The sequence below is a fragment of the Phacochoerus africanus genome, chromosome 2 (genome assembly GCF_016906955.1).
Source record: "Phacochoerus africanus isolate WHEZ1 chromosome 2, ROS_Pafr_v1, whole genome shotgun sequence".
Taxonomy (NCBI): Eukaryota; Metazoa; Chordata; class Mammalia; order Artiodactyla; family Suidae; genus Phacochoerus; species Phacochoerus africanus.
The window spans coordinates 238340742-238365531 of record NC_062545.1 but is presented as its reverse complement, the minus strand read 5'-3'; the positions used below and the strand labels follow the sequence as shown (position 1 = coordinate 238365531).

At 51.1% G+C, this 24790-nt stretch overlaps 2 protein-coding genes across 4 annotated transcripts; one reads left to right on the top strand and one right to left on the bottom strand.

Annotated features, from left to right (window-relative positions):
- The first annotated feature begins 8299 nt into the window (after positions 1-8299).
- Positions 8300-15945, top strand: CD72 (CD72 molecule). Of its 2 annotated transcripts, none has more exons than XM_047767867.1 (9): positions 8300-8539; positions 8635-8742; positions 9360-9431; positions 9933-10013; positions 10343-10678; positions 13600-13748; positions 14442-14569; positions 15247-15381; positions 15659-15945. In XM_047767867.1, exons 1-9 carry the CDS (start codon positions 8458-8460, stop codon positions 15663-15665), a joined length of 1098 nt encoding a protein of 365 aa, XP_047623823.1. In that variant the 5' UTR covers positions 8300-8457; the 3' UTR covers positions 15666-15945. The 2 variants fall into 2 exon arrangements, with proteins under 2 accessions (XP_047623823.1, XP_047623822.1); XM_047767866.1 differs by having other exon boundaries at positions 15613-15945.
- Positions 15894-20718, bottom strand: TESK1 (testis associated actin remodelling kinase 1). 2 transcript variants are annotated; one of them, XM_047767864.1, is made up of 10 exons: positions 20159-20718; positions 19913-20034; positions 19747-19795; positions 19095-19241; positions 18673-18755; positions 18418-18508; positions 18118-18201; positions 17658-17747; positions 17404-17518; positions 15894-17070 (listed from the first exon to the last, which is right to left on the bottom strand). In XM_047767864.1, the coding sequence occupies exons 1-10, from the start codon at positions 20381-20383 to the stop codon at positions 16187-16189; spliced, it is 1890 nt and encodes a 629-aa protein (XP_047623820.1). In that variant the 5' UTR covers positions 20384-20718; the 3' UTR covers positions 15894-16186. The 2 variants fall into 2 exon arrangements, with proteins under 2 accessions (XP_047623820.1, XP_047623821.1); XM_047767865.1 differs by lacking the exons at positions 18673-18755; positions 19747-19795; positions 19913-20034; positions 20159-20718 and having other exon boundaries at positions 19095-19234.
- Positions 20719-24790: the final 4072 nt, after the last annotated feature.

The following is a 24790-nucleotide window of genomic DNA, read 5'->3' as shown; positions in this document are numbered from 1 at the left end:
TTATTAGTTTCAGGTGTACAATATGAGTCAGTGTTTGCATATTTTGCAAAGTAATCACAGTACCTCTAGTTAACATCCATCACTGCACAGTTAAATTTTTTTCCCTTGTGGTAAGAACTTTTAAGATCTACTCTCCTAGTAACTTTCAAATATACAATTCAGTATTATTAGCTATAGTCACCATGCTGAACATTAAATCCCCTAGGACTTATTTTTTTTTTATAACTGGAAGTTTTATAGTATGTAAATTTAGTCAAGAACATCTAGTACTATACTCATATGAAGAAAGTTATACAATATAATTAAAAGATATAAAGCAAGATTGGGACAAGTAGAAAATCCACCATACTGGGAAAACAAAATATCAGAAAAAATATCGTTACTCCCCAAATTTATGTAGACCATCAAGATAATTGCAATTTGTTTTTCAAAGAATAGTCAAGGACAAATATACATATATATTTGTGTATACATATATTTATATATATTTGTGTATTTATATATACATATTGGCCACACCCATGGCATGTGGAAGTTCCCAGGCCAGAGAACAAACCTGCACCACAGCAGGGACCCCAGCTGCTGCAGTGACATCACCAATATGTGCCACAAGGGAACTCCCAATTTAAAAAAAAAAAGGCAAGAGAAATGTGCCTTACCAAATACCAGAATGTGCTCTAAGGCCAATTAATCATATCAATAAGTAAACAGGAATCCAAACTAGGTGTTTGTACATATGAGGACAAGGCGGTTCAACTCTTTGGGACAAGTAAGAATAATATAAGAAATGGTCCTGGGACAGGCAGCTGTTCTTACCGAGAGCCGACGCTGGGCTGGGACACTGTACCAGTGGGGCTTGCGTTTTAGAGCAGTGGCGCCTGGTGGGGGAGAGCAAAGCTGCTCTTGCAGGACACTCAGGGCATCGAAGCTGGAGGTAGCAAGAGACTGACTCAATTTCCAGGCAGTCTTCATGGGTTCTGGCTTATCCCTTCTGCCCTACTATCCATCCACCTTGCCTCCCTGCAGACTCCAAGCTCCAGCATTAGAAGTAAAGATGACCACCTTTCACGGACTAGCTCTTATAATTGCATTGATTGGGTAAGAGCAATTGTCCTGTAACAAATCTCTCTCTCTCTCTCTCTTTTTTTTTGGGGGGGGTCTTTTTAGGGTTACTCCCATGGCATATGGAGGTTCCCAGGCGAGGGGTCCAAGTGGAGCTATAGCTGCTGGCCTACACCACAGCCATAGCAATGCCAGATCCGAGCCATGTCTTCAACTTACCCCACAATTCATGGCAACGTGGGATCCTTAACTCACTGAGTGAGGCCAGGGATCGAACCTGGATTCTCATGGATGCTAGTCAGATTCGTTTCCGCTGAGCCATGACAGGAAACAAATTTCTTAACTGAAAAAAAAAAAAAATTTCTTAACTGAAAAAAAAAAAAAGTGTGTATGTATATCTATATGTGTACCCTAATGGTCTGCTTTTCTGAGTCTTTTTTGAGATAGAACTTACATATAACATTGCGTAGGTGAAAGGTGTACAATGTGTTGTTTTGATACATTTGTATATTGCAATATGCTTACCACCATGGTTAACACCCCTATCAGTCACACAATTGTCATTTCTTTATGTGGTAAGAATGGTTTGAGGCTTGACTGACATGCTAGATGAAGGACATATAAGAATTCACTGTATTCTTTCAACTTTCCTTTAGGCTTGAAATTTTCAAAATAAAATTCTGGAGGGAGAAAAAATACAGAGGATCTAACATCAATAGAAGAGCAAATCCAACTAGCTAACAAACATGAAAATATGTTCAGATTCACTAGGAGTCAGGGATATGCAATTTAAAATAACAAGGAGATACCACTTTATGTCCGTGGTGGAAAACTGGGCTCAGCGCCATTGGGTAACGCTGAGAGCCAGTGTAGACCATGTGCCCTCTGAGTTAGTCCCCCAGAGTGAAGTTGCTAGGGTATATACCAGTTCCCACCAGTCATCAGTTGAGAACTGCTCTGTGGGGAGGCACTGATTTCCAGCACTTTCTCTCACCGCCTGCTGAAGAAAAGCAGATGCTGGCAGTTGGAAGCCAGGCTGGAGCTCACCAAGTGGAAAGGCCTGGGGGAACAAGGATGGCTGAGGTTCTGCGTGCCTTCCCCCGCATTGCTCAGCTCCACACAGGCCCCTCCTTAAAGTCACTCTGTCACTTCCCCAAGGTCACAATTTCTTAAAAGTGGGAAGGGGAGGAAAAGGAAGAAAAACTTACAGGAGGAAGGCTAGTGGGACAAGCTACAGTGCTGTGCTTGGTGCTAAGGCTGCAGCTGAGATCCCTCAGCTTCCTCCATCGCATCCATTCAGGATGCCCCCTGACACTCAAGCAACACTTGATGCTGGCCTAGGTGGCTTGTCTGGTGGGTAACCCAGGACTTCATTTGCAAGAAGTCTGAGCCCTGATGACTGTGCCCTTTTCAGGCTGCGGTGGCCACCACTGCGCATTTATTGATAATGTATCACCAGGCACAGAGCACCAAGGGGCACCCACGAATCTCCTGCATGCAGATCCATTCCTCCTATCTCCTCATGATAATCAAGCTGGGGTCACCCCTGCCAGGAGAATCACTCTGCTCTAAGGGGGCGAGAGAGAGAAGGAGCAAGGCACAGCTGCTTAGGGTGGAGGACCCTGTGGCACCACGTAAACTCTTCTCTCTGCATTCTTTCACCTTTGGCTTCTATTGCTAGCTGAGGGCTCACCTCTGTGTCTTCCCACTTCCATTCCTGAGACCGACAATTTGATAAGCCCACATCCTCCCTGATTTCCAGGCCAGGCCACTCCAGAGGCCACTGGCTGGTCTCTGGACGGGCCAGCCTCAAGTCCACTGACCACTTGGTATTCTCAATCAGCTCAGTTCATAGGGGTAGGAGGTGCTGCTTAACACAATTTTTGGGGTCTATGGCTGCCTCATCATCAGGGGTTTGCTGCTCTGAAAAGAGGCTGTAGGTATGGTTAGCACAATGTTTGGCATATTTGGTAAAGTAGTTGTAGTCCTACAGGGCAGCCTTTTGTCACCAGCCCAGCTAGTCATATGGTTAAATCATAATGAACTTATAGCCTACTGAGCACAGTTTCCTAATTTGTAAAGTAAGTGGGTTGAACACACTAAGATCCCTTCAAGCTCCAAACAACGAATAGCTGCCTCTCCCCTCAAATACTTATGCATAAACTATTGTGAAGCCTATGCTGATGTAGTATATTTTTTGAGCCCAAAGTTTCATTTTTCAATAAATGCTAGCTGTTATTATTTATCTTTACTACAGTTCATTTTGTGATGGGAGCCATCATTTTGCTCTGCTGCAACATCTGAATCATGAGTTTGCTTTTTTTTTTTCTTTTTATGGCCATACCTGCAGCATCTGGAAGTGCCTGGGCTAGGGATCGAAAGGACCACAGCCACAGCCACACAGGATCCAAGCTGTATCTGCAACCTATACCATAGCTATGGCAATGCCAGATCTTCAGCCCACTGAACGAGGCCAGGGATCAAACCCATATCCTCATGGAGATTACATTGAGTCCTTAACCTGCTGAGCCACAATGGGAAATCTCTGCTTTTCTTCAGAGCTCTGCACCATCGGCATATATGAATGCCCCTTCTGCGTCACACAGGGCCAAGAAGAGGCCTGAGGCAGTCCCTGGACAACTATTGGCATTCTGGCTTCAGTGATCAAAGAGCTGCAAATCCCCTTGAGAGTGCTGTCAGGTGGCCCACAGTTCTCATTACTGACTTTGAAGCTATTTCAGCAGATTTTACCAATGCTTTTGCTAAAATTAACACCTACTGTATCTCCAGCTATGCCCCCCCTTGACTGATGTCAGATGTAGACAATCACATATTTTACAGATAGGAAACTGCGATCTGCCTAAAGTCACATATTGTGGCAGGGCTGGCTGCTTCTCCCTCTTTTTTTTTTTTTATCTTTTTTTTTGGGAGGAAGACAGGGCTGCACCCATGGCGTGTGGAAATTCCTAGTCCAGGGATTGAACCCATGGCACAGCAGCAATGCAAGCCACTGCAGTGATAACACTGGATCCTTAACCTGCTGAGCCACTAAGAGCTCCCAGGGCTGGCTTCTCTTACTGTGCCATGTTTTTTCCATCACATCATGCTTCTTCCACAGGTCAGGAAACCTATTCTATTGCTGCTGTAACAAATTACCACAAACTTAGTGGCTTAAAAAATACGTTTCTTACCTTACAGTGCTGTTGGTAAGAAGTCTGACATAGATCTCACTGGACTAAAGTCAAGATGTGGGCAGGGCTGGTTCCTTTTTGGAGACTCTAGGGGAGGATCTGTTTCCTGGCCTCTTCGAGTTCTGAGAGGCTGCCTGCATTCCTTGGCTCATGGTCTCTTCCTCTGCCTCCAGAACCAGTATCTGGGGGTGGAGTTCTCACATCACACCTCTCTGTCCCTTCTTCCATGGCCAATTCTCTTTCTGCCCATGGCCCTGAAATTGTCTTCCTTTCAAGGACCCATGTGATTAGGTTGGCTTCCGGGGATAAAACATGATGCTCTCCCCAGCTAAAGTGCCTTAACTTATCAAATCTATAATTTTGTCAAGTAACATAACCTATTCACAGGTTCCGGGAATTAGATTATGAACATTTAGGGGAGGCCTTTATTCTGTCACACCCTGTCTGCAGATAGGTCCTCCTGGAGGAGCCAGTGGCTTAAAGTGATGAAGATGAGGAGTTCCCGTTGTTCCTCAGCAGGTTAAGAACCCGACTAGTATCCATGAGGATGCAGGTTTGATCCTTGGCCTTGCTCATGAGTTGTGGTTGTAGGTCATAGACATGGCTTGGATCTGGCGTAGCTGTGGCTGTGATGTAGGCTGGCAGCTGCAGCTCTAATTCAACCCCTAGCCTGGAACTCCTATATACTGCAGGCGTGGCCCTAAAAAGAAAAAAATAAAGGTGATGAAGATGGACAGAACTTTTAGAGTTTGAGAGACTTCCTTGACCTCCTGATGTTGGCTGGACTTCACTAATGTTTATATAGATCAGCCCCTTCCCACAGAGTAAACTGTTTCCCGATGCCCTCAGAGCTGGGCTGCCTCCTCTTGTCTACTTTAAGAATCTACTCCCTGGAGTTCTCACTGTGGTGCAGCAGGTTAATGATCCAGCTTGTCTCTGTGGAGGCACTGGTTCAATCCCTGGCCTGGCACAGTGGGTTAAGGATCCAGCGCTGCCATGGCTGTGGTGTAGGTCATAGCTCTGGCTCAGATTCAATCCCTGGCCCAGGAACTTCCATATGCTGCAGGGGTGACTGGGGAAAAAAAAAAAAAAAAAACACTCACTCTCTGAAATAATCATGAAGGGGTCAGGAGAGACAAGAAATGGGCTTTGGTATTTTTCCTCTAGGATCTAAGCTGAAATTATGATCCTGGAAAAGCTGAAATGTACAGCACCAGCCCCTCAGCTCTGAGAAACTCCCAGGCATTCCTGATATGTGGGCAGGTAAGGTGTGGCTCAGAGTGACAAGTGTCCTTTCTGATGACCAGCCTTGAAAGGAAATTTGAGTGTCAGTGTTGCAAAGACCCCATGAGATACACACGGGAAAGGAGGCAGACTCTGCTCTCATACCCTGTTCATGAAGGAAGGCTACACAACAGTCTAGGACCGAGGGGATGCAGAATGTCTGGAGATGTGTAACCAGCAGCAAAAGAGCTAAAGAGGACAGAAACACAGGCCCAGCTGGCCTAAGACATCCAAGGCATGTGGGCTTGCAGTTTAGCTCATCCATTCCCATCTGGGCATTCTCCCTTCTGAAGCCTCACCAAGGGTTCAGTTAGGCAGCATGCCTGCTGATACTTCTTTTGAGTGCATACTGGAAGCTTGGTTTGGGCATTCTACCTGGCATCTAATCTAGGCCCTGGTGTGTATTGGTTCTGAAAACTGGGACATCATCTCCAATTTATCGAATTCCTCCAAGTGTCCCTGCAATTGATTTACACACATGCTGTCCCCTCCCCCATGCACTGTGCACCACAGATGCAAGTTTCTGATGGTCCCCACCCACCCCTGCCACCAGCTGCTCTATACACTCCCACTTACTCTCACAGGCCCCCAGAGGCCCCCAGGGAGTCCCCAACACACACCACCGTCCTTATCTGGGGGAGGGGACTGGGTTGTTGGAAACTTCAATCAAGCAGGGATGTTAACAGCTGCAGGGACACCCAAGGAAACAGTGAGTCTTAAAAAGGAAATATTTGTAGAATCTGTCCCCAGGACCTACTTTTTTGGGGGGGGAGGTTGTCACACTCGCAGTATATGGAAATTCCCAGGCTAGGGGTCGAATCGGAGCTATAGCAGTCGGCCTACACCACAGCCATAGCAACGCGGCATCTGAGCTGTGTCTCACCAAACCACAGCTCACAGCAGTGCCGGATCCTTAACCCACTAAATGAGGCCAGGGATCCAACCCACATCCTCGGGTTACTGAGCCATGAAGGGATCTCCCTTCCCATGACATTTTAGGACTTCTGAAAATGGCCTGTCATTTCCCACTGTGGGAAAAAACCCGCAGCGGTCACTCGTCCCCTTCAGGTCACAAAATCCCTTCTGTGTCTGACCCTCCAGACAGGCTTGGGTAGAGAGGCTGGCCTCACACAGACTGTGGAGATCTGGGGATGCGTGTGTATGCCAGCAGCCTCACAAACATGTGGACATCTGCCTCTCCCTCGGACACATTTCTCAGGTGACAAATGTGGGCGTCTGTGTCAGTGGGAACTTCTTCTGGAGTGGGCCGGGTAACGCTGTTAGGCAGAACTCTCGACAGACTCATAGGCCCCTCACAGCGCCCCTCCACACCCCACTAACTGTACACCACAAGCAGTTAGTGTGTGGTGAGGAACTCTTTCTCCTTCCTTTTTCCTGCCCACAGCTGCAGCGGGCCCCGGGTCTCAGGGGGCGGATGTCACCTGCCAGGGGTGGCCTTTTTCCCCCGCTCCATACCTGGTCTTGTTCCAGGCTCTTACCCCAGTGAACCCTTTGGGGGGCCACATCCTGGTAAAAGAACTTTAGGGAGCACCTCAACACCACTGCTCAGCAGGCCCTCCTCCCCCACTGTTTCCTCTCCATCAGACAGGCCTCTCTGTCCCTGGTTTTCCCCTACAAATGCCCTTTTTTCAGTGGGGCTGGGTGTAAAGGGACAAAGTAGGGACTTTTTAAAAGGAAGAACTTTACTAGGGAAGTAAGAGAGGAACCAAAATCAAAGCAAGGAGATATCAAAACCTTGGCTGTTTCAGTCTGCCCATTCAGAACCCAGCCCTGCCCTGTTTCTTTGCCTCCCCTCTGAGAAGCTCTGGCCCAACTTCATCCCTGTGCAAGACCTTTGCTTGCCCGACCCCTGACCCTTGACAAGGTGCACGAACAGTCAGTGCTCCAGGCTGTTCCAGAGGAGCACAAGCAGGGGTGTCCCTCACCCCAGTCCAGCCTGTCCCAGAGCTTCTGCCTCCTGGACTCAGCTTGCTGGGTCCAGCTCAGATATTAGAACACAGAGGTTGCCATGAGTGGCCAGAGGGTAGGATGGGACGAGGAAGGGGCTGACTGTCAGTAGGGCAAAAAGGGTGGAGGGGGAAAGGCTGCGAAGCGAGAGTCGAGAGTCGAGGGGTGTTTACATAAGAGAATCAGTTTGGTCCCAGATTTTCTGCATCCTCCCAAGGATTGCCACATTCCCAGGAAGAGCTTTGGATCGAGAACTTCCCTGTATGTGGGATTCTTGGCAGCTGTCTAGGACTACAGCAGGAGGGGAGCTGGGCCCATCCCCCCAACCCCCAAACTGACGGAGAGAAAAGTCCCACCAAATCAGGGACCCTTTTCTGGGAACCCATACCTGCGGGGAATGCCAGGATGAACCCCATTGCTAGAACACCCCCCTTCCTCCCGAGAAGCAATGACTGGGGAGATACTCCATAGACAGCTCAGCACAAAAAAGCTCTGACTACACACAGAAAGCCTCCGGACTGGGAAGTGAGGTGAGGAATGTGGGGCAAATCAAGGGAGAGGATGAGGGTGGGTGTTTGGAGCCCAGCTCTGCCAAAGTGGGTCTGGGATGCATGAAAGGGGAGCACAGGCAGGACACAGGAATGAGCCTCAGTAATGTTTCTGTGACACCTCACAACCCCAAACCCCATGCTCTGGACCTCAATTTCCCCTCCCCTGCCCCTCTAACTGGGGATCAGGGGTCCCGTTTGCTTCACTGAACCCATCTGTCTGAGACCAGCTCATATCTTCCTCTTTTGTGACTGTAAGTCACAAGGCAAAGCACTAAGCTGTGTGTAGTCACAGAGGGAACACAGAACCTAAAAGTGTGAAGGGACAGAGGGGAAAGTGGCAAGGAAAGCCTGGAGCCCGTGGAAGAGGGGGGAGACAGGTGGGAGCAGAGGTCCCCAGGATCATGGCTGAGGCCATCACCTACGCAGACCTGCGGTTTGTGAAGGCTCCCCTGAAGAAGAGCGTCTCCAGCCGGCTAGGACAGGGTAAGGGTGGATGAGTGTTGCCTTGATGCTGCATCTCCAACCTCCTTCCTGCCCCTCCTTCCACCCCCAGATCCCATCTTTTCTCTCCTCTCCAGACCCAGAGGCTGATGAAGACGGAGAACTCACCTATGAGAATGTTCAAGTGCCCCCAGGCCCAGGGGGGCCCTTGATCTTGGCTCCTTCTGGATTAGGGAACAACACAGGTCTGGAGAGCCCAGGGGATGTGTGTCTGCCCGGGGTGGGGTGGTGGGGGTGGTGCTGTGTCTTGAGCTGGGGTGTCCTCAGCATTCTTGGGAGGACAATACCCTTGGAGAGGAGAGGTATTCTCAGGAAGAGAGTGAACACCAATTATGGGGGCCAGGGAAGGATGAAGCTCCGAGGGTGTGTGTGGGGGGGATCCCAGTGGGGAGCTAGGGCTTTGACGAAGGACCAGGGCAGCCCTGTGGGGAGCTGCGCTCCAATGAGAAATGGGGGGTCCCGGGAGAGAGAAGGGAGGGGAGGGGAGAAGGGTGAGAGCACTCCTGGGGAGAGGGTTTTGGGCAGGCAAATGAGGGGCCCCTGAGGAAAAGATAAAGGGAGACCCAGGAGGGCGACAGAGGGTCCCCCGGGAAGAACAAGGTAAGACCCAGGAGGAACACGACAGTCCCAGGGGAGATGAGGAACTCCGGGGACCCCGGGCACCGCTAAGGGTGTCCCGGAGCAGTGGCAGAAGGCACCTTAGGACCGACTGGGATCTCGCCGCGGAGAGGGGGGTCGGGGAGGGAGAAGGGGCTTTTCCCCGGCCTTCCCGTCTTCAACTTGGGACCGCTCCCTTCCGCAGGGGCGCAGACTGAGCAGCCAACGGCCGCCTGGAGCTCCGCGACGTCACCAGCTGCCAGGCGGATTCTCCCGCGTGAGTAACGCACGCTCCTCGCCCCGCGCGCGCCGCCCTCCGCCCTCCGCCCGGCGGGGCCGCGCGCGGGACCTCGGGCTGGGCGCCCTTCCCCCCCGCTCCCCCTCCAGGGTCCGCGAGGGTGGTCGCGGGAGTCACGTGCGAGCGCCCGCTCCCATGGGTGGTAGTGCTCCGCTCGGAGGTGTGCAGGTCTGGCCAGGGACTGACCTTACTCTGGTCCGCATTCCCTTCCTCGCCCTCTCCCCGGTCTCCATCTGACATTTAGTTCCAGGTCCTACCAGGTAGTGCGCCTCAGTCAGTCCTTACCAGTAACAATCCCCAGCCCTACTTCTGGAACACCTTCCCTCCGCTATTTGCGGAAACTCTGCGGGACAGAAACCACCATGCGTGCTCCAAGTCCTCTGTGGGATGTTCCTTCCCATGAATCTCCCACACTCCCACCCCCTCAGTCTGTTAACTTTCCTGGGATTCATGGACCCCCATTCCACTGGCTCCCTGCAGGCTGCGCGCGGTACTTCCTTCTGGGCCTGCTCCTCACCTGCCTGCTGTTAGGGGTGGCCGCCATCTGCCTGGGAATGCGCTGTGAGTATGGCGACTACCCCCCATTTCCCACATGCCCCAGACAACCTGCTCCCCCACAGTTGCCCTTCCTCCCCAGCGCCCCGAGTTACTACTACCACATCCTCAGCCTTTCCTCTGGCTTCCAGCCAGGTCTGCTTCAGAGCACTGTGTCTTTCTAAATTGTCTTTAACTAATCCAGTACCTCCTTAAAGCTTTAGGCAGTCAGATCTTATAGTCCAGCCTGTTAGGCAGAAAAATTGCAAGAAACAGAAAAAGGGCTGACGCTGAAGTCTCAGGGCATCAGAGCATGGCTGAAGATGTCCTTCAAATCTTTCTTTATGGCCAAACAGATCTGCAGGTGTCTCGGCAGCTCCAGCAGATGAGCAGGGTTCTGGAAGCCACTAACAGCACCCTGAGGCAGCAGCTGCGCCTAAAGATAACCCAGCTGGGGCAGAGGGAAGAAGATTTGCAGGGGTCCAGGAAGGAGCTGGCCCAAAGTAAGGAAACACTACAAATGGAACAGAAGATTTGCCAGACTACCAGAGAGGAGTTGCAGGCCTGCCAGTTGGACAGGGAGACGACAGATGAAGCCTTGAAAAACAAGGAGGTACAGAGGATAAACTTGGAGCGGAGGCTGAGAAGTATGCAGGACACACTGAAGCCCTTCTTTACATGCTCCTCACCAGGTATGTGCTCTGAGAGAGAAGAGATGGGAGGGTCTGCTGTGAGCAATGAATCGAAGTGAGGAGACACTTGTGACAGGAGTCTGTCCATCTATTAGGGGACCATTGAGTTGTTCAGGAAAGGGGTAGTGAACCGGAATACTTGCCTTGGCCAACGGGGAGAAGGATCTAGCTGGATAAGGATTTAGGGGGACTCACCTAGCTCAAAGGAGGATCCTGTCAAAGGAGGATCCTGTGGAGGAGAGGAGGGTGGCAGCCAGCAATGCAAAATGACACTGTCCAGAGCAGCAAAGTCAGGGCTCATCTGGCTTGACATCAGCATCAAGGATCTGGGCACAGCTGAATATGGTTGTGCAATTGGTTGTTTGCATGTTTTTTCTAAAGACAGGCTCTATAGCTTTTTTTTTTTTTTTGGCTTTTTAAGGCCACACCCACGGCATATGGAGGTTCCCGGGCTAGGGGGGCTAGGGGTCTAATCCAAGCTACAGCTACCAGCCTACACCAGAGCCACAGCAACGCCAGCCACATCTGCGACCTACTCCATAGGTCATGGCAACGCCACATCCTTAACCCACTGAGCAAGGCCAGGGATCGAACCCACAACCTCATGGTTCCTAGTTGGATTCGTTTCCGCTGCACCATGACGGGAACTCCAGGATCTATAGCTTTAATTCATTCTTTCCACACCTGAGATTCCCCAAAAGATTAAAAATAACTGATGGAAAAGGTGCAGTCTTGGGTGGGATAAAAAAAGCTGAAGCTCTCACAGTGAGGAGGGTGGGGGTGTGATAGGGCAGGGAACTAGGGTGGGTTGCTCATCCACTTTGAAAGGAGGAGCCCAGCCAGTATGTGGGGATGAGGGAGGGGGAGACATAGAAGGTTTGCCAAAGTAGGCTGAGGTTGAGGCAGGGTCCCTGGCCCAAGGGTACTGGAATGTTCATGGACTGGTTGTCTAGAGGTTAGGCTTTGTCTGGCTCGGGGGCATCTGGATACTCTCCCCAGGCTTAAAACAGAGAGATTTTGTAAGACACCTCCAGCCCTCATTTCTCCAACCTTCTGATTCTCTACAACCCTCAGTTCCATGCCAATGCTGCTTCCATCCCCACAGCTTCTCCTAGACCTCAGCATCCCAAACTGCTCATCTGAGGAAAGGATGGCTTTAGATCTTCACTCTGACCCCCACTGGCCTCCTCCTGGCTTTCCCCATACTTTTTCTTTAACCTCACAGAGGCTTCCAACCTTCCAACTCCCATTTCCTCCCTTCCCATCAGCCATCACTTGTCTTCACTTCTCTCTCTACCCATCTTGGATTCGGGTCCCATCACTTCAGCCACCCCACTCACTCCTTGGTTTCATTGCCTTGGTGCATCTGACTGGCAACTCTGGATGAACAGAAATACCTTCACCCAGGTGTGACAAGCTGTGCAGTGCTTGGTGCCACTGAAACTCTAATCTTAATCTCAGCTGGGGCCCCGGCACTGCCTGGCAACTCTAGAGTGGTCGGCTGGCTCTCCTCGCCCTACCATCCTCTCTCTCACTTTCAGCAGATGCCCTGCTCTGTCAGAGAGGAATTCCCTGTTTTCCACCACCAAGTCTATATATCCATTTGCATTTTTTGCCCATCCTCATCTCTTGTAAGGATAACTGCAACAGCTTGCTGAATGTTTTTCCTAAACACTCCCCCTCCAAATCCACCTTTCATGTTGCAGCTAGGGTAATCCTTTATTTATTTTATTTTATTTTATTTTTTGGCTGTACTTCCCAAGCCAGGGATCAAACCTGAGCCACAGTAGTGACAATGACAGATCCCTAACCCCTAGGCCATCAGGGAAATCCCCAGGCTAATCCTTTAAAAACAAAAATCTGGAGGAGTTCCTGTAGTGGCTCAGCAGAAATGAATCTGACTAGTATCCATGAGTACGCAGGTTCGGTCTCTGGCCTCGCTCAGTGGGTTAAGGATCAGGCATTACCATGAGCTGTCGTATAGGTTGCAGACACGGCTTGGATCCCCCATTGCTATGGCTGTGGTATAGGCCAGCAACTATAGCTCAGATTTGACCCCTAGCCTGGGGACCTCCATGTGCCTCAGGTTTGGCTCTAAAAAAAGACCGAAAAAAAAAAAAAATCTGATTGGAGTTCCCATGATGGCACAGCAGAAACAAATTCCACTAGTATCCGTGAGGATTCAGGTTTGATCCCTGGCCTCACTCAGTGGGTCAGGGATCCAGCATCACCATGAGCTCTGGTATAGGTCACAGACACAGCTCAGATCCCAAGTTGCTGTGGCTGTGGCATAGGCTGGAATCTGCAGCTCTGATTTGACCCCTAGCCTGGGAACTTCCACATGCCATGGATGCACAGCCCAGGTGAGGTTAGCCAAAATGGTGGTGGTGGTGGGGACTGCACCTGTTCAAAATTGGGAAGAGTACCACCAGCCCTTTTATATTAATTTTCATTTGATTTTTTTTAGGGCTGCACCTGTGGCATATGGAAGCTCTCAGCAACACAGGATCTGAGCCTATCTGTAACCTGTACCACTCATGGCAACGTTGGATCCTTAACCAACTGAGCGAGGCCAGGGACTGAACCTGTGTCCTCATGGATACTAGTCAGATTTGTTTCTGCTGTGCCATGATGGGAACTCCCCTCACCAGCCCTCTTAAAATAAACTTCCCAGGTTGTTAAGGAGTAAAGTCGAAAATGTTGAAGGCTTTTACCAAACACACACAGGTATGGCATTTCCGGGGAGGCCAAGGGAGAAGGAATGCAAAGATCAGGGACCAGAAGTCAGGACCTGAGGAACTGAGGTTCTACTGCAGGGAATAGTGTTAGCAAACAGATTTCTGAGTATTCACTTTCAACCCAAGTGTTGAGATTTCCCTTCTGGGTCTGGGCTGTGCTGTCACACTCTTTCTCCTTTTTAGATACCTGCTGTCCTGTGGGATGGATACTGAACGAGAGGAGTTGCTTTTACATCTCAGTTGATGAGAGAAGTTGGGAGGAGAGCCAGAGCCATTGTAAATCTCTGTCCTCTAACCTGGCCAAAATGACTGACATTCTTTATTCATATGGAGTAAGCAAAACCCTCCTTAAAAGCCTGTAGTGGATACTGTTGGATAAAGGGACACATGTCACCAAGTCATGGAAGGCGGTACACACAGGGCATGCACACCTTTTCCAGGCAGCTTCTCAGCCCAGTGCTCCAGGTAGCCCTAGTAACTGAATAGGGTCAGCATGAGAGTTGAAACCTACAAACCATCTTTACTGAACCTATTTCTCATCTCAGCTTTTTGGTCAGCTCTGGGCTGTGGAACAGGTTCTTGGACTCTCATGGCCTCTCAGGCAGATAGATTCCATACCTGGTGGGCTGGATTATAAAGACAACAGCCCAGAGAATGACTCCCCTTCAAAGGCTGGCAGAAATTCTTACCCTGCATGTGTGTGTGTGCGTGAGTGTGTGTGTGTGTGTGTGTGTGAGAGAGAGAGATAGAGCGAGCGAGAGAGAGGAGACAGCAATGGTGAACTGAAGGGTCAGCCTGCATCTGCAGGGTGACTGGCACTTGAAGGATGTGGGGGTGGTCACTGATGAGCCGATGTCATACACCAAGGTTGGGCACAGTTCTTTTGCCAAAGCTCATAGGCCCCCCTAGTGTTCACTTTCCTCCATTAACCCAGGTCCCCTTTTCTCAATACCCCCTGCCTCCCCCTATTCCAGTATTTCCCATCACTCCTCACAGACCTCTGTTCTCTCTGACTCTCTCTTCAGCATTATCTTCGTTATTATTATCCCGGAACTAAAGTGTTGACACACAGGAATTCACTTGAATCATACTGGATTGGCCTCAGATATCAAAATAACTTCTGGAAGTGGACTGATGGTACCAGATACACTACGTAAGTTTGTTAGGACTTTGGGGCAGCACAAATCTTCTGAAATCCCTTCATAAAGACACAGTCATGAGATTTCCATCCAGGTTCTGCTCCTAAAACTTTCACAACTCAATGTTGTAATTGCCCATTTGTCCATTTCTTCTCTTTGATTAATAACTCTCAGGGCAGGCTTACTCTCTATTCTGTATCTAGTACCAAGCCATCCCTGGCACATTTTTTTTTTTTTAATTACTAATTTGCGAACTATGTCATCTTTCTCTCAGAGGGAGAATTTGAGGGTTTAGCTAGGGCTTCACGGCTGATGAAGAACCCCAGCCCCTTAACTACCCAAACTGAAGTTGTACTTCTTCAGTCAAGGCCACTTGGGGCACTCGAGTTGCCCCAGGAAGTGATAAAGGGAGCAATGGGGTAACTTTGAGGATCAGCCCCAGGGACCCTGAAACAGAGTAATTACCTAACTGGAGTTTCTGTCTTTAAGACCTTGGGTGATTTTTCCCTCCCCTGGTCCTGTAGCCTCTTTGGGTTGGAGTCCAGACACCTGTCCCTGAACCATCCCAATCATGGCTTTAGGCAGGCAGGGCGAGTTAGGACTTGGGTTAGGTTTTGTGCCGGGCAAGAGAAGCGAGGATGGGCTAGGAGGGGGCCAGAGCTTATCCTAGTTCTACCTCACCACTCTTCAGGTTTTTTGTTCGAGGCCCAGGATGTGTCAAGGTGGAAAGCAAGACACATCATATGGAGAAAGAGGACTGTCATGCTTCTCTTCCCTCCCTTTGTGAGATGGCAGCTTTCAAGCATCCAGATGAGGACTACTCTGGGTAAGTGTGGGGGATGGGACTGAGGCCTGGACATCCAGAGGCAGAGGGCTGGGCCCAGAGGCTGGGAGAAGCTTGTTCCTCAAAGTGACAGCCATGTCCACAGCCTCCAGGGGCTTGGCCTGCTTATGTAAGGGGGTGCTGGGCAGGGAAAGCCTGGAACTGGAGGGAGCCGGGGTAGCTAGATGAAGGTTTTTAGTGACAGTCTGTGTGACTGAGGCTTTAATCCTCCAGATACTGACATCAACAGAGCCTGTGCCCTTCATTCCCCAACATGCAGCCTGTAGGTCTCAAGATCCATCTCCCTCCAGTGTTTCCTCACTCTGCCTGGACAGTGGCTGGCCAAGGGCTGATCCATGCCCACCATTTCTAGGCAAGCCTGTTGCCTGCTGGAGATCTGTCCCCAAAACTGGACTCTTCCTGGGGAAAGGTGAAGAAACTTCCAGAAGAGACTTTGGCTTCCTATGAAACCTCCCATAGTGGGATGGGTGGGGAGGGCGCACGGGCTGAGCGGATAGGGGCAGCCCGGAGCCAGCCAGGCAGTTTTATTGAAATATTTTTAAATAATTTGCACGTGTTAGTCTCATGTGTCAGCAATGCTTTGTCTGGTTCAGTGACCCCCACGGGAGAGCAAGCCCAGGGGTTGGAAAGGAAATGTTCTGTTCCTTGTGTCCGTGCTGAGGCTCCCCTATACAGGGAGAAGAGCTGGCCAGCCCGTCTGGGGCTGGCACCGTCCAGCATGTGCGCTCTGTCCTCACAGGGCATCATGAAGGCCAAAGGTGGAGGCTGGAGACCACAGGCCCCACTGCTAAGAGCGTGCCCCCGGCAGCTGCAGGCTGGGTGTGGGTGGCTTGGCATGGTGCCCTCGGTGGCAGAGGAGGCTGCCCGCCTCACAGTTCAGGTTGCGGTAGCGGGCAACAGCTGGTGCGGGGCGTGGGCACATGGACAGGAAGCCAAAGCTGAAGGGGCCGAGGCAGCAGCCAGGGCAGGGCAGCCCCTCCTCGGACTCCCGGGGAGCTGCAGGGGGTGGGGAGGGTTCTGTCCGCTCCAGGGCTGCTGCCCGGGGCAGGCTATGCTGGGCCCGGTTCCAGGGCTCCCCAGCCCAGCCTTGCGGGGAGTTCACCACCACAGCTGGGGGGTTGTTGTTTAGGGGAGGGCCTGATCTAGGGGGCCAGGGCTGGGAGGCCGAGGAACAGGTGCTGATGAAGTTGTCTGTGGCCACAGCCAGGGGCAGCCGGGGAGCTGGTCCTGGGGGTTCTGGTTCAGGGCTACTGCCCTCACATTCCATTCTCTCTTCAGCCGAGGGGCCCATAGCAGGAGGGCCAGGACCTGGCAGTGCTGTCTCCATTCGTCGGGGGAGTTCAGGGGATGATGGTAGCGAGCGGCAGCGGCGGGCAGGTGTCCCAGGCTGGACCAGGGTCTCTGGAGTGGTCACCAAGGGCAGCTGGGTAGAGGGCAGTGAAGGTGGCACAAGGGGCAGGGGGGCGGCTGGCTTGCTGGGTGTGTCCAGGAGCTTGATCTTGCCACCCCTGAGGTCTTCCCGGAGTGAGAAGGGGTTGACTCGAGTCAGACTGTCCCCCCAGTTAGGGGGTGATTCTGGTGATGGGGGCAGGAAGAGGTCTGACCGGCTTCGGGAGAGCCGGGGGTCTGGCCTGGGCAGTGTGGCAGAGGGACCCCCTCTTGGAACAGACCCTATAGACAGAGAAGTATGTGGTCACTGTTTTCAGCATTGATCACAGTTTCCTGAGGGCCTCCTTATGCACCAGGAGGCTGGTGAGACTAGAACTGTGAAAAGGGAGTCCCACAGGGGACTTTGGATAGAGAAAGGTGTCACCTCCAGCCCCTTTTACCTCTTTTCTCCTACCTATCCCTCAGGCTCTAGAATTAAAAACTCTCTTTTTTGAGATGTCCTTTCACCCTACTCCCACCCCCAGCCTTCTCAACTAATAGATACACTTAGTCTCCCCAGGTAATTCCAAGCTCTAAGGAAGAGAGAAACAAAAGGATTTTAGTTTGTTCACTTACCCTGACCATGTGTCAGGGGCACCCGAGAGAGGGGGGCTGGCTCAGGCAGCTGCTCCAGGATCCATTCCAGGTGCTGGGTGATTTCGGTGAAGGGCGCACGAGTGCTAGGTTCCATCTGATGGGTAGAGACAGGGGCAGCTTCACTCAGTGTTCCAAGAGAGGGTCTCCGAGCTTTCCTCCCGTCACCTGGGATGGCCAGCTTGGTCAGCTGATGGATGGGGGTGGAAGGCAGGGAGGGAGAGTGAGGCACTTACACTGCAGCAATGGATGGCCAGGAGCAGGAAAGGCAGTGGGCAGTCATCCCCCACCAGGGTCCGGAAAGCAGGCACATCCAGGCCAAAGTCCTGTGGGGACAGAGAGGAGGGGCCTCCCGGTCAACCTTCCTTGAGTTTTCCTTCTGAGCCCCGACCAGGGCCTCGACCTCCAGGGACCCCCTTCTTGGTTATGAGCTGCCCAGTCTGGAGGTGTTTTTTTTGAGGGGGGTCACACCCGCAGCTTATGGGAGTTCCCAGGCCAGGGACTGAATTCAAGCCACAGCTGTGACCTATGCCACAGCAGCAGCAACACTAGATCCTTAACATACTGCACCAGGCTGGGGATCAAACCCAAGCCTCTGCAGCGACCAGAGCCACTGCAGAGACAGCACCGGATCCTTAATTGCACCACAGCACCACTCCTAGAGTTTCTTTTTTTAAACTTGGAGACATCATTCACCTCAGTACGGGGTAGGTAGTCAGGGTCTGCAGGTACTCTTGCGATGAGCTCACAGAGGACAATCCCAAAGGCAAAAACATCAGCCTAGGGGTAGAAGAGAATGTCAGGGGGAGGCAAAGATAGTTTCATGTCAAGTCAGAAATCAGGGGAGTCTTGCCAGTTTTCATGTGTTGGAGAGGATGCCTGTGAGGGGTCAGGGGGATCTTGGGCATCTCCTAAACATCTGGTAGGATTGCTGCAGAACTTGGGATGAGGCCTTATAAGAGTATCTCAAGGGTCTCCTGAAGTCCTATATCTTACCTTCTCATCATACAGCTCACCCCGCAACACCTCTGGAGCCATCCAGTATGGAGAACCCACCACAGCCAATGGCTCCTTCCTTGCCCCTTCCCTGTAAGGGCAGGGGCAGAGGCTGAGTGGCCAGGAACATCCCACCCAGACACCTTCCCAAGGGAATGAGGTCAGCCCCCGCCCCACCCCAAGGGAAATGTCCCTGTGGGCTTCACTTAGATAGGAGCCTTCTGGGAGGTTTAGTGGGTGGGGCATTCACCTCACCTATACACAGGAATCTTTTCGGCCAGCCCGAAGTCACCCACGACTGCTGTGAAGCCTCGGTCTTCGCGTCGGATCAGACAGTTCTGAGATACACATATCGCATCCCCACATGCCCATCACGTTCAGTTCTCTGATCTCCCAATATACACCCCAAAGACCTGTCACTTCAGAATAATCCCAACCCTCTCTAATCTTCCAGTTTTCCAATGCTCCCCCATCTTTCAACGTCATCCATCACTCCAGAAACAGCACGGTACTCAGTCCCTCAGAGCACTCCCCCTCATCCCAGTCCTCCCCTCTTTCCAATGTCTTGCTACTCCAACATCCTGTGTCTATTATCCACACTCTAATATGCATGGGCTAGTTACAATCTAATAAATCTCAAATCTCCTTTCATGCCTCCACCCACCTGGCCAGCCTACCTTGGAGGTGAGGTCTCGATGGAATACACCTTTGGCATGCAGGTACCGCAGGCCCCGGGCGATGTCCAAAGCCAGGCGGAGCCTGACAGGCCAGGATAGGGGTTCAGGGGAGCTGAGCAGCTGTTCCAGAGTCCCCCCATTCATATACTGGGTCATAGGGGTAGGAGAAGGGGAATGAATGTCAAGATTTCAGTCAGTAGCCTAGGTCTCCCACTTTTAAGCCAGGCGACCCAGGAGGATCACAAAGTCAGGAGGGTGAGTCTGCTCTAGGGCTCCTCCATTCATATCCTGAGCCTGTCCTGTCCCATACACACGCACAACTATTTAAACAAAATGGAACATTCAGTTCCTTAGTCACACTAGCCACATTCCCAGGGATCCTTAGCCACATGTGGCTAGTGGCTGTGGTTTTGGACAGCGCAGATATAGAACATTTTCATCTTTGCAGGAAGATCTATTGGACAGCACCGTTCTAGAGGATATAAAGGACGGGACCAGCTGAGGCCTTTTATTTGTGGTTTGCCTAAAGGGAAGTTCAGGAAAGCCTCCCCTGGGAGGACGTCCTGCTGCCCCTCATTATTCGTCTGTAGATGCACCAGGCCGCTGACTCGCCCCTTGGTGGTGGGGTCCCCCCTTGCTGGTTCATCCTCACCTCTGTAAGAGCATGCAGCTGTCCCTGGTGCACACAGACCCCCATGAACCTGGAAGAGGATGGGAAAGACAGCAAGGTAGTCTGGAAGAGTCCCGGCCCCTGGACAGTTCCCACTTTTCCCGCGGGATCTTTCCCCCTCCCCCAGCAAGCGGTTGGGGCCGCTCACCTTAGGATGTTGGGGTGCCGAAGTCGGTTCATCAGCTGCACCTCCCGTAGCGTGTTTCCCCGGTTACTGGGGAGTCTGTTCATTTTCAGCACCATGACTTGCCCTGACTGTCGGTGCCGAACCTGGGGGCAGCAGGGGCTGGCGAGTCCCGCGCAGGTCGGGCGAAACGCCAGGGTCTGGGCCCCCTCGTCCCAGCCTCGCGTCTAAGGCTCGGTCCCGCCCCTCTGCCCTCTCTGCTGGTCTTACCTTGTAGACCTCAGAGAAGAAGCCGGCCCCGATCTTCTCCGCGCAGTGGAAATCGTCCACGCGTGCCAAGCTGGACACCGCGCTGCGGAGAGCCCGGTAGGAGGAGGGGCGGCCCCGGCCCGGGCCTCCGCCCGCGCCCCCCGGCCCCGGGGGCCCCTCCCCCGGCGCCTCTCCGGGCCCGGGCCCGGGCCCAGGGCCCCGCAGTGGGGGCCGTTCCCCGGCCATGGCCGGGCCCCCCAGCCCGGGCCTGCCTCACATGGCAGGGTTCCCGGGGCCCGGGCAGGCCGCGCTCGCCATGGGTGCGGGCCCAGCCGGATCCGGGGCGCCGGAGCTCCCACTCCCTCTCCCGCCCTGGAGAATGGAAGATCTGCCGAAGCTCCTGGGCCCGCCCCCGCCGCGCCGGCTTGCTGCGCCCGGGTGGACGCCGCTCCGCTCGGCTCTGCGCAGGGCCTGGGCCTGGGCCTGGGCCGGGCGGTGGCGGTGGCGCTCCCGGGCGCCGGCGGGCAGGCGGGGGGACTCCCCGCAGGCGGAGGCGGGCGGGCGGGCGGGCGGCGGCTGCTCCACTTCGCCGCTGGGGCTCAGGCTCCGCGGCCTGCCGGGGGCGGGGCTGAGCCGGGCCTCTGCTTAACTCCTTCGAGCCCGCCTCGGGGCAGCGGCCACGCCCCCTCAGGTGCGCACCCCGCCACCAGTGGCCGGGACGCCCTAGGCTAGTGGGTATGAGACGTCGGGGTCAAAGAAGTTAAAGCCAAAGCTAAATAACGGAAGGGAATTAATGGCTCATTGTGCGTATGCGCAGCTCAAAGGTCTTTTAGCTCCCCTGAGAGCCCTTTCTCCCCTCCCTCCCTCGGGTCTCTGTCTTTTGAGGGCCAGGCTCTGGAAGCCGCCGGACTCCTGGACTCCATGGACAGGCAGGGTAGAAAAGTAGACCCCTCTGGCCCCGCCACAATCGGGGCAGCAACCTATCCACCTGCCCAGCCTCTGCCCTGGCCGAGCCTGCCCATTTCCCAGCTCTCGACCCTTACACTTTAAACCTCCGACTCCCTGACACTTTGTACCTTCCCCGGAGGTTGTGATGCCCCGGAGCTGTAGTGAGCCCTTGGCCAGCCCATTCCAGGTGTGGCCCCAAGTCCTGCTCACTCCATCCCGCCTCTCGCGAAAAAAGTTTAGATTCAGGGGCGTCTGCGCACTGACCACACAGCCTGGAGCCTCCTCTTACTATTTCGTCCACACGCCCTTCTTTCTCAAAAGAGAAGTCTCCACCTGTAGGGAAACCCCTCTTTGCGAAATATCCCACCCCTTGGCAAAACCCCGCCCCTCACGGAGCCCTTCCCCTCAGAGAACCAACTCTTTCCTCAGTGAGAGTCTCTCCTTCAGAGGAACATCTCCGCAATGTGACAATGCCACCATCAGTGTGTACCAGAATCCCTCAGTGCGACACCCCTCCTCTGTCCTTCTCGCCCTTCCAGGGCGAACCCCACCTCTCAGAGCGATTCCACCAGTCATTGTGACCCCTCCTCTCAACGTGACTCCTCCCCTCGGTGTGGCCCAGCCCTCATCAGTGTGACTCTCCTAGGCAGGTACCGCCCCGCATTACGTAGGAATCCGATCTGCCCCCTCAGGCGAGAGGAGGATCTGCAGCCGGCCTCTAAAGCGGCGCGGCGCCCTGAGTGCGCACGCACCGTCTCAGGACCCTGTGCGCATGCCATACCCAGCGTTTTTGGTTCTCCGCTGGCTCCTCCCCGTCCCGGTCATCGGCGGAATAGCCAATCATCGCCGGGGGTGGGTGACGTCGCTCGATCCTGGAGTCCTGTCTAGGGCGAGAGGTTGGGGACGTCAGTGAGACTTTTGCCCCCTAGCGGCGGAGTGGAGGGCGGCGTGATGGAGGCTGCGGGCCTCAGGAGGGAGAAAGGATGCCAACGAACTTGAGGCAACGTGGCTGAGTTCTCTTCAAGAATTCTAAAAGTACTATATTTCTATTTCTGTGGAAATCTAAAAAGAAAATTAATATAAGCACAGTCCACATCCGTATGGGTGACCGACTTCTAACAGAGTCTTGTCCCATGTTTGTGGAGAGTTGGAGCCACCAACTGTTTGTCAAGAGCTAATGAGAAAAAAAAAAGGAAGTCTTAAATTATAAATAATAGTGCAGTGGGGTCGAGAGAGGCCAGGTGCTGTCACAGTACAAGGGAAAGTTTCACACAAGTTTAAGGAGAAAACAAGAGAGATTCACAGTCCTTCCACAGCCAGTGGAGACAAACCAATCTTGAGAACCATCTGTGCCATGTGCATCGTAATTCATTCTTCCCGAGGCAGTTTGGTCTCAGCAAAACAAACTCATTCATCACATTAAATGTTAACATCTACAACTATTTAATTTGTAAGTGTCCTTTCTATAGTTGTATAAGATCTATAAACACTAGGAATTTACGCCTCATTTTTTTGAAGTAATATAATTTAATCGGCCCGTGTCTGACCCTTTATCCAAGTTTAAGAATATCTATAGTTGTTAATAGTGATTCCTAGCAGAGGCGCCACGTTCCTGTTTTAGACAAATGATGATTGTTGTATGGAGGCGTGGAGACCGATTAGGAAGGAGCCTCTGGCAAGTCTTCAGTCAGGAGGGCATGAGGGACTCAACTAGGATAGGGATAATAGGGAATGAGAGGAGGAAATATTCAATTAGAATGGGAAGACTTGATGATTGACTCGTATCCAAAGTCAGTCAGTCCTGTGGAAAGAAAGAGCATCAGCCAGAATCATTTTAAAGTTTCCAGTTTAGATGGTTGAGGATCAACTGAGATAAAGAATTCAGGAGGAGGAAAGGTTGGGGGAGGGGAGGTAGGTGATTGCCATAAACAAAGGGGTGATGATAAAGACAACTATGATGTTGGCTGTGATTTTCCAAGTAGGGAGGGAGAAATAGGCAGACAGTGGATTCTTGGGAACAGCAACAGTACTAAGGTGTGGGTGGATGAAGAGAAGTCCATGAAGGAGACTGAGAAGAAGAAACATGTTGAAATACAGGAATAGAATCTTTTTTTTTTTTTTTTGAGAGTGCATAAAATTATTTAGAACAAAGTATAGGTGTTTATAATGTAAAATCAAATTAAAACCTGTGTATAAAAGAGTAAGGACCTCTATCTGTTTTAAGAAGTACACATACGGTACACACATATACCTCACATTTTACAACTTTTTAAATTTAATCAAACTAACGTCTCAATAAAACTATGTAGAATAGTGTTGACATATATTTACATTACAGTATGCAAACTCTAGTCTGTGACTGAACTGTGCATCCATCTAATGTCTGAATACTTTTCAAGTCCATTGATTTAAAAGTTAATAGCAAGTGGAACCAAGGAACGGAGACTTTAGGAAAAGTGGAATAATAAACAGTATTAAATAGTGCAGAGGAGTCTGTCAAGATGAATTTTAAATGTTCCTTGAGTTAGGCTATTAGAAGATCCTTTTGTTGTTGTTATTCAAACTTTTTATGATGGAAAAATGTCAAACATGGGAGGAAAAAAAGAAAAGCAAACAATAGAACAATGAACCCTTATTTATCTTGGGTAAGACAATTTTGTTGAAGACCCATTGTTCAAAATCACTTGCCCATACCTCAGTTGTACTGTTGCCATATGTGACCTAGACATGGTGAAAGTACCTGCTTTTATGTACCTTCTATGCCAGTGATTTTCCAATAATTAATTCATGGACAATTGTGTTTCATATATACTCCTGTTCTTTCTACCTGCTTGGTGCATATTTCTGACATTATATCATTTTATGAATAAATATTTCAGTATGTTATCTCTAAAAAACAAGGATTCTTCTTTAAAACAAAATCACAGGAGTTCCCTTGTGGTGTGGCAATTTAAGGGTCTGGCGTTGTCAATGCAGCAGCTAGGGTTGCTGCTAGGGTATGGGTTGAGTCCCTGGCCTGGAAACTCCTGCATGCTATAGGCATGACCAAAAGAAAAATAAATAAAGTCCGTACTTTGAAGCTGATTGACATATCTCTTAAATTTTTAACTCCATCTTTTTTCCCTTGCTTTTTTTAAATTTTTTTATTATTATTTTTTTAACGAAACCAGATCGTTTGTCCTGTGGAGTTTCTCAGGGTCTGAGTTTTGCGGTTTTGCCGAGTTTCTTCTAGTGTGATTTAGCATGTTCTTCAGTCACCTGTATTTACAATAAGTTAGTAGCTAGAGACAATCAGATTTATGTTTGGTTATTTTGGCAAACTATTTTGTAGGTGGTTTTGGCAGGTTTTTTTTTGGCTGTGCCCAAGGCATATGGAAGTTCCCAGGCAAGAGATCAAACCTGTGCCATAGCAGTGACCAGAGCTGCTGCAGTGACAACACCAGATCCTTAACCCACTGTGCCACAGGGAATTCCTCTTTCTTTCTTCCTTTCCTCCTTTGCTTCCTTCTTCTTCTTCTTCTTTTTTTTTTTAAACATTATTAGATTTGGGTTGCTTTTCTTTGCATTTTAAAATTTTATTTTTTAATCAGCTTTATATTGAGATAGAGTTCACATACCATATAATTCACCCATTTAAAAATTTCCAATTCAGTGGTTTTTATTATATTCACAGAGTTGTACAAATATCACCACAATTAATTCTAG

Bases quoted from the DNA above. Each gene is read 5' to 3' on its own strand.
- CD72 (XM_047767867.1), top strand. From the start codon at position 8,458: ATGGCTGAGGCCATCACCTACGCAGACCTGCGGTTTGTGAAGGCTCCC. The intron at 10,679-13,599 runs GTATGTGCTCTG...TCTCCTTTTTAG, and splicing joins CTTTACATGCTCCTCACCAG to ATACCTGCTGTCCTGTGGGA. The intron at 14,570-15,246 runs GTAAGTTTGTTA...ACCACTCTTCAG, and splicing joins GATGGTACCAGATACACTAC to GTTTTTTGTTCGAGGCCCAG.
- TESK1 (XM_047767864.1), bottom strand. From the start codon at position 20,383: ATGGCCGGGGAACGGCCCCCACTGCGGGGCCCTGGGCCCGGGCCCGGG. The intron at 19,242-19,746 runs GTGAGGATGAAC...CCTATGACCCAG, and splicing joins AGCTGCATGCTCTTACAGAG to TATATGAATGGGGGGACTCT. The intron at 17,519-17,657 runs GTAAGTGCCTCA...TCTACCCATCAG, and splicing joins TGGCCATCCATTGCTGCAGT to ATGGAACCTAGCACTCGTGC.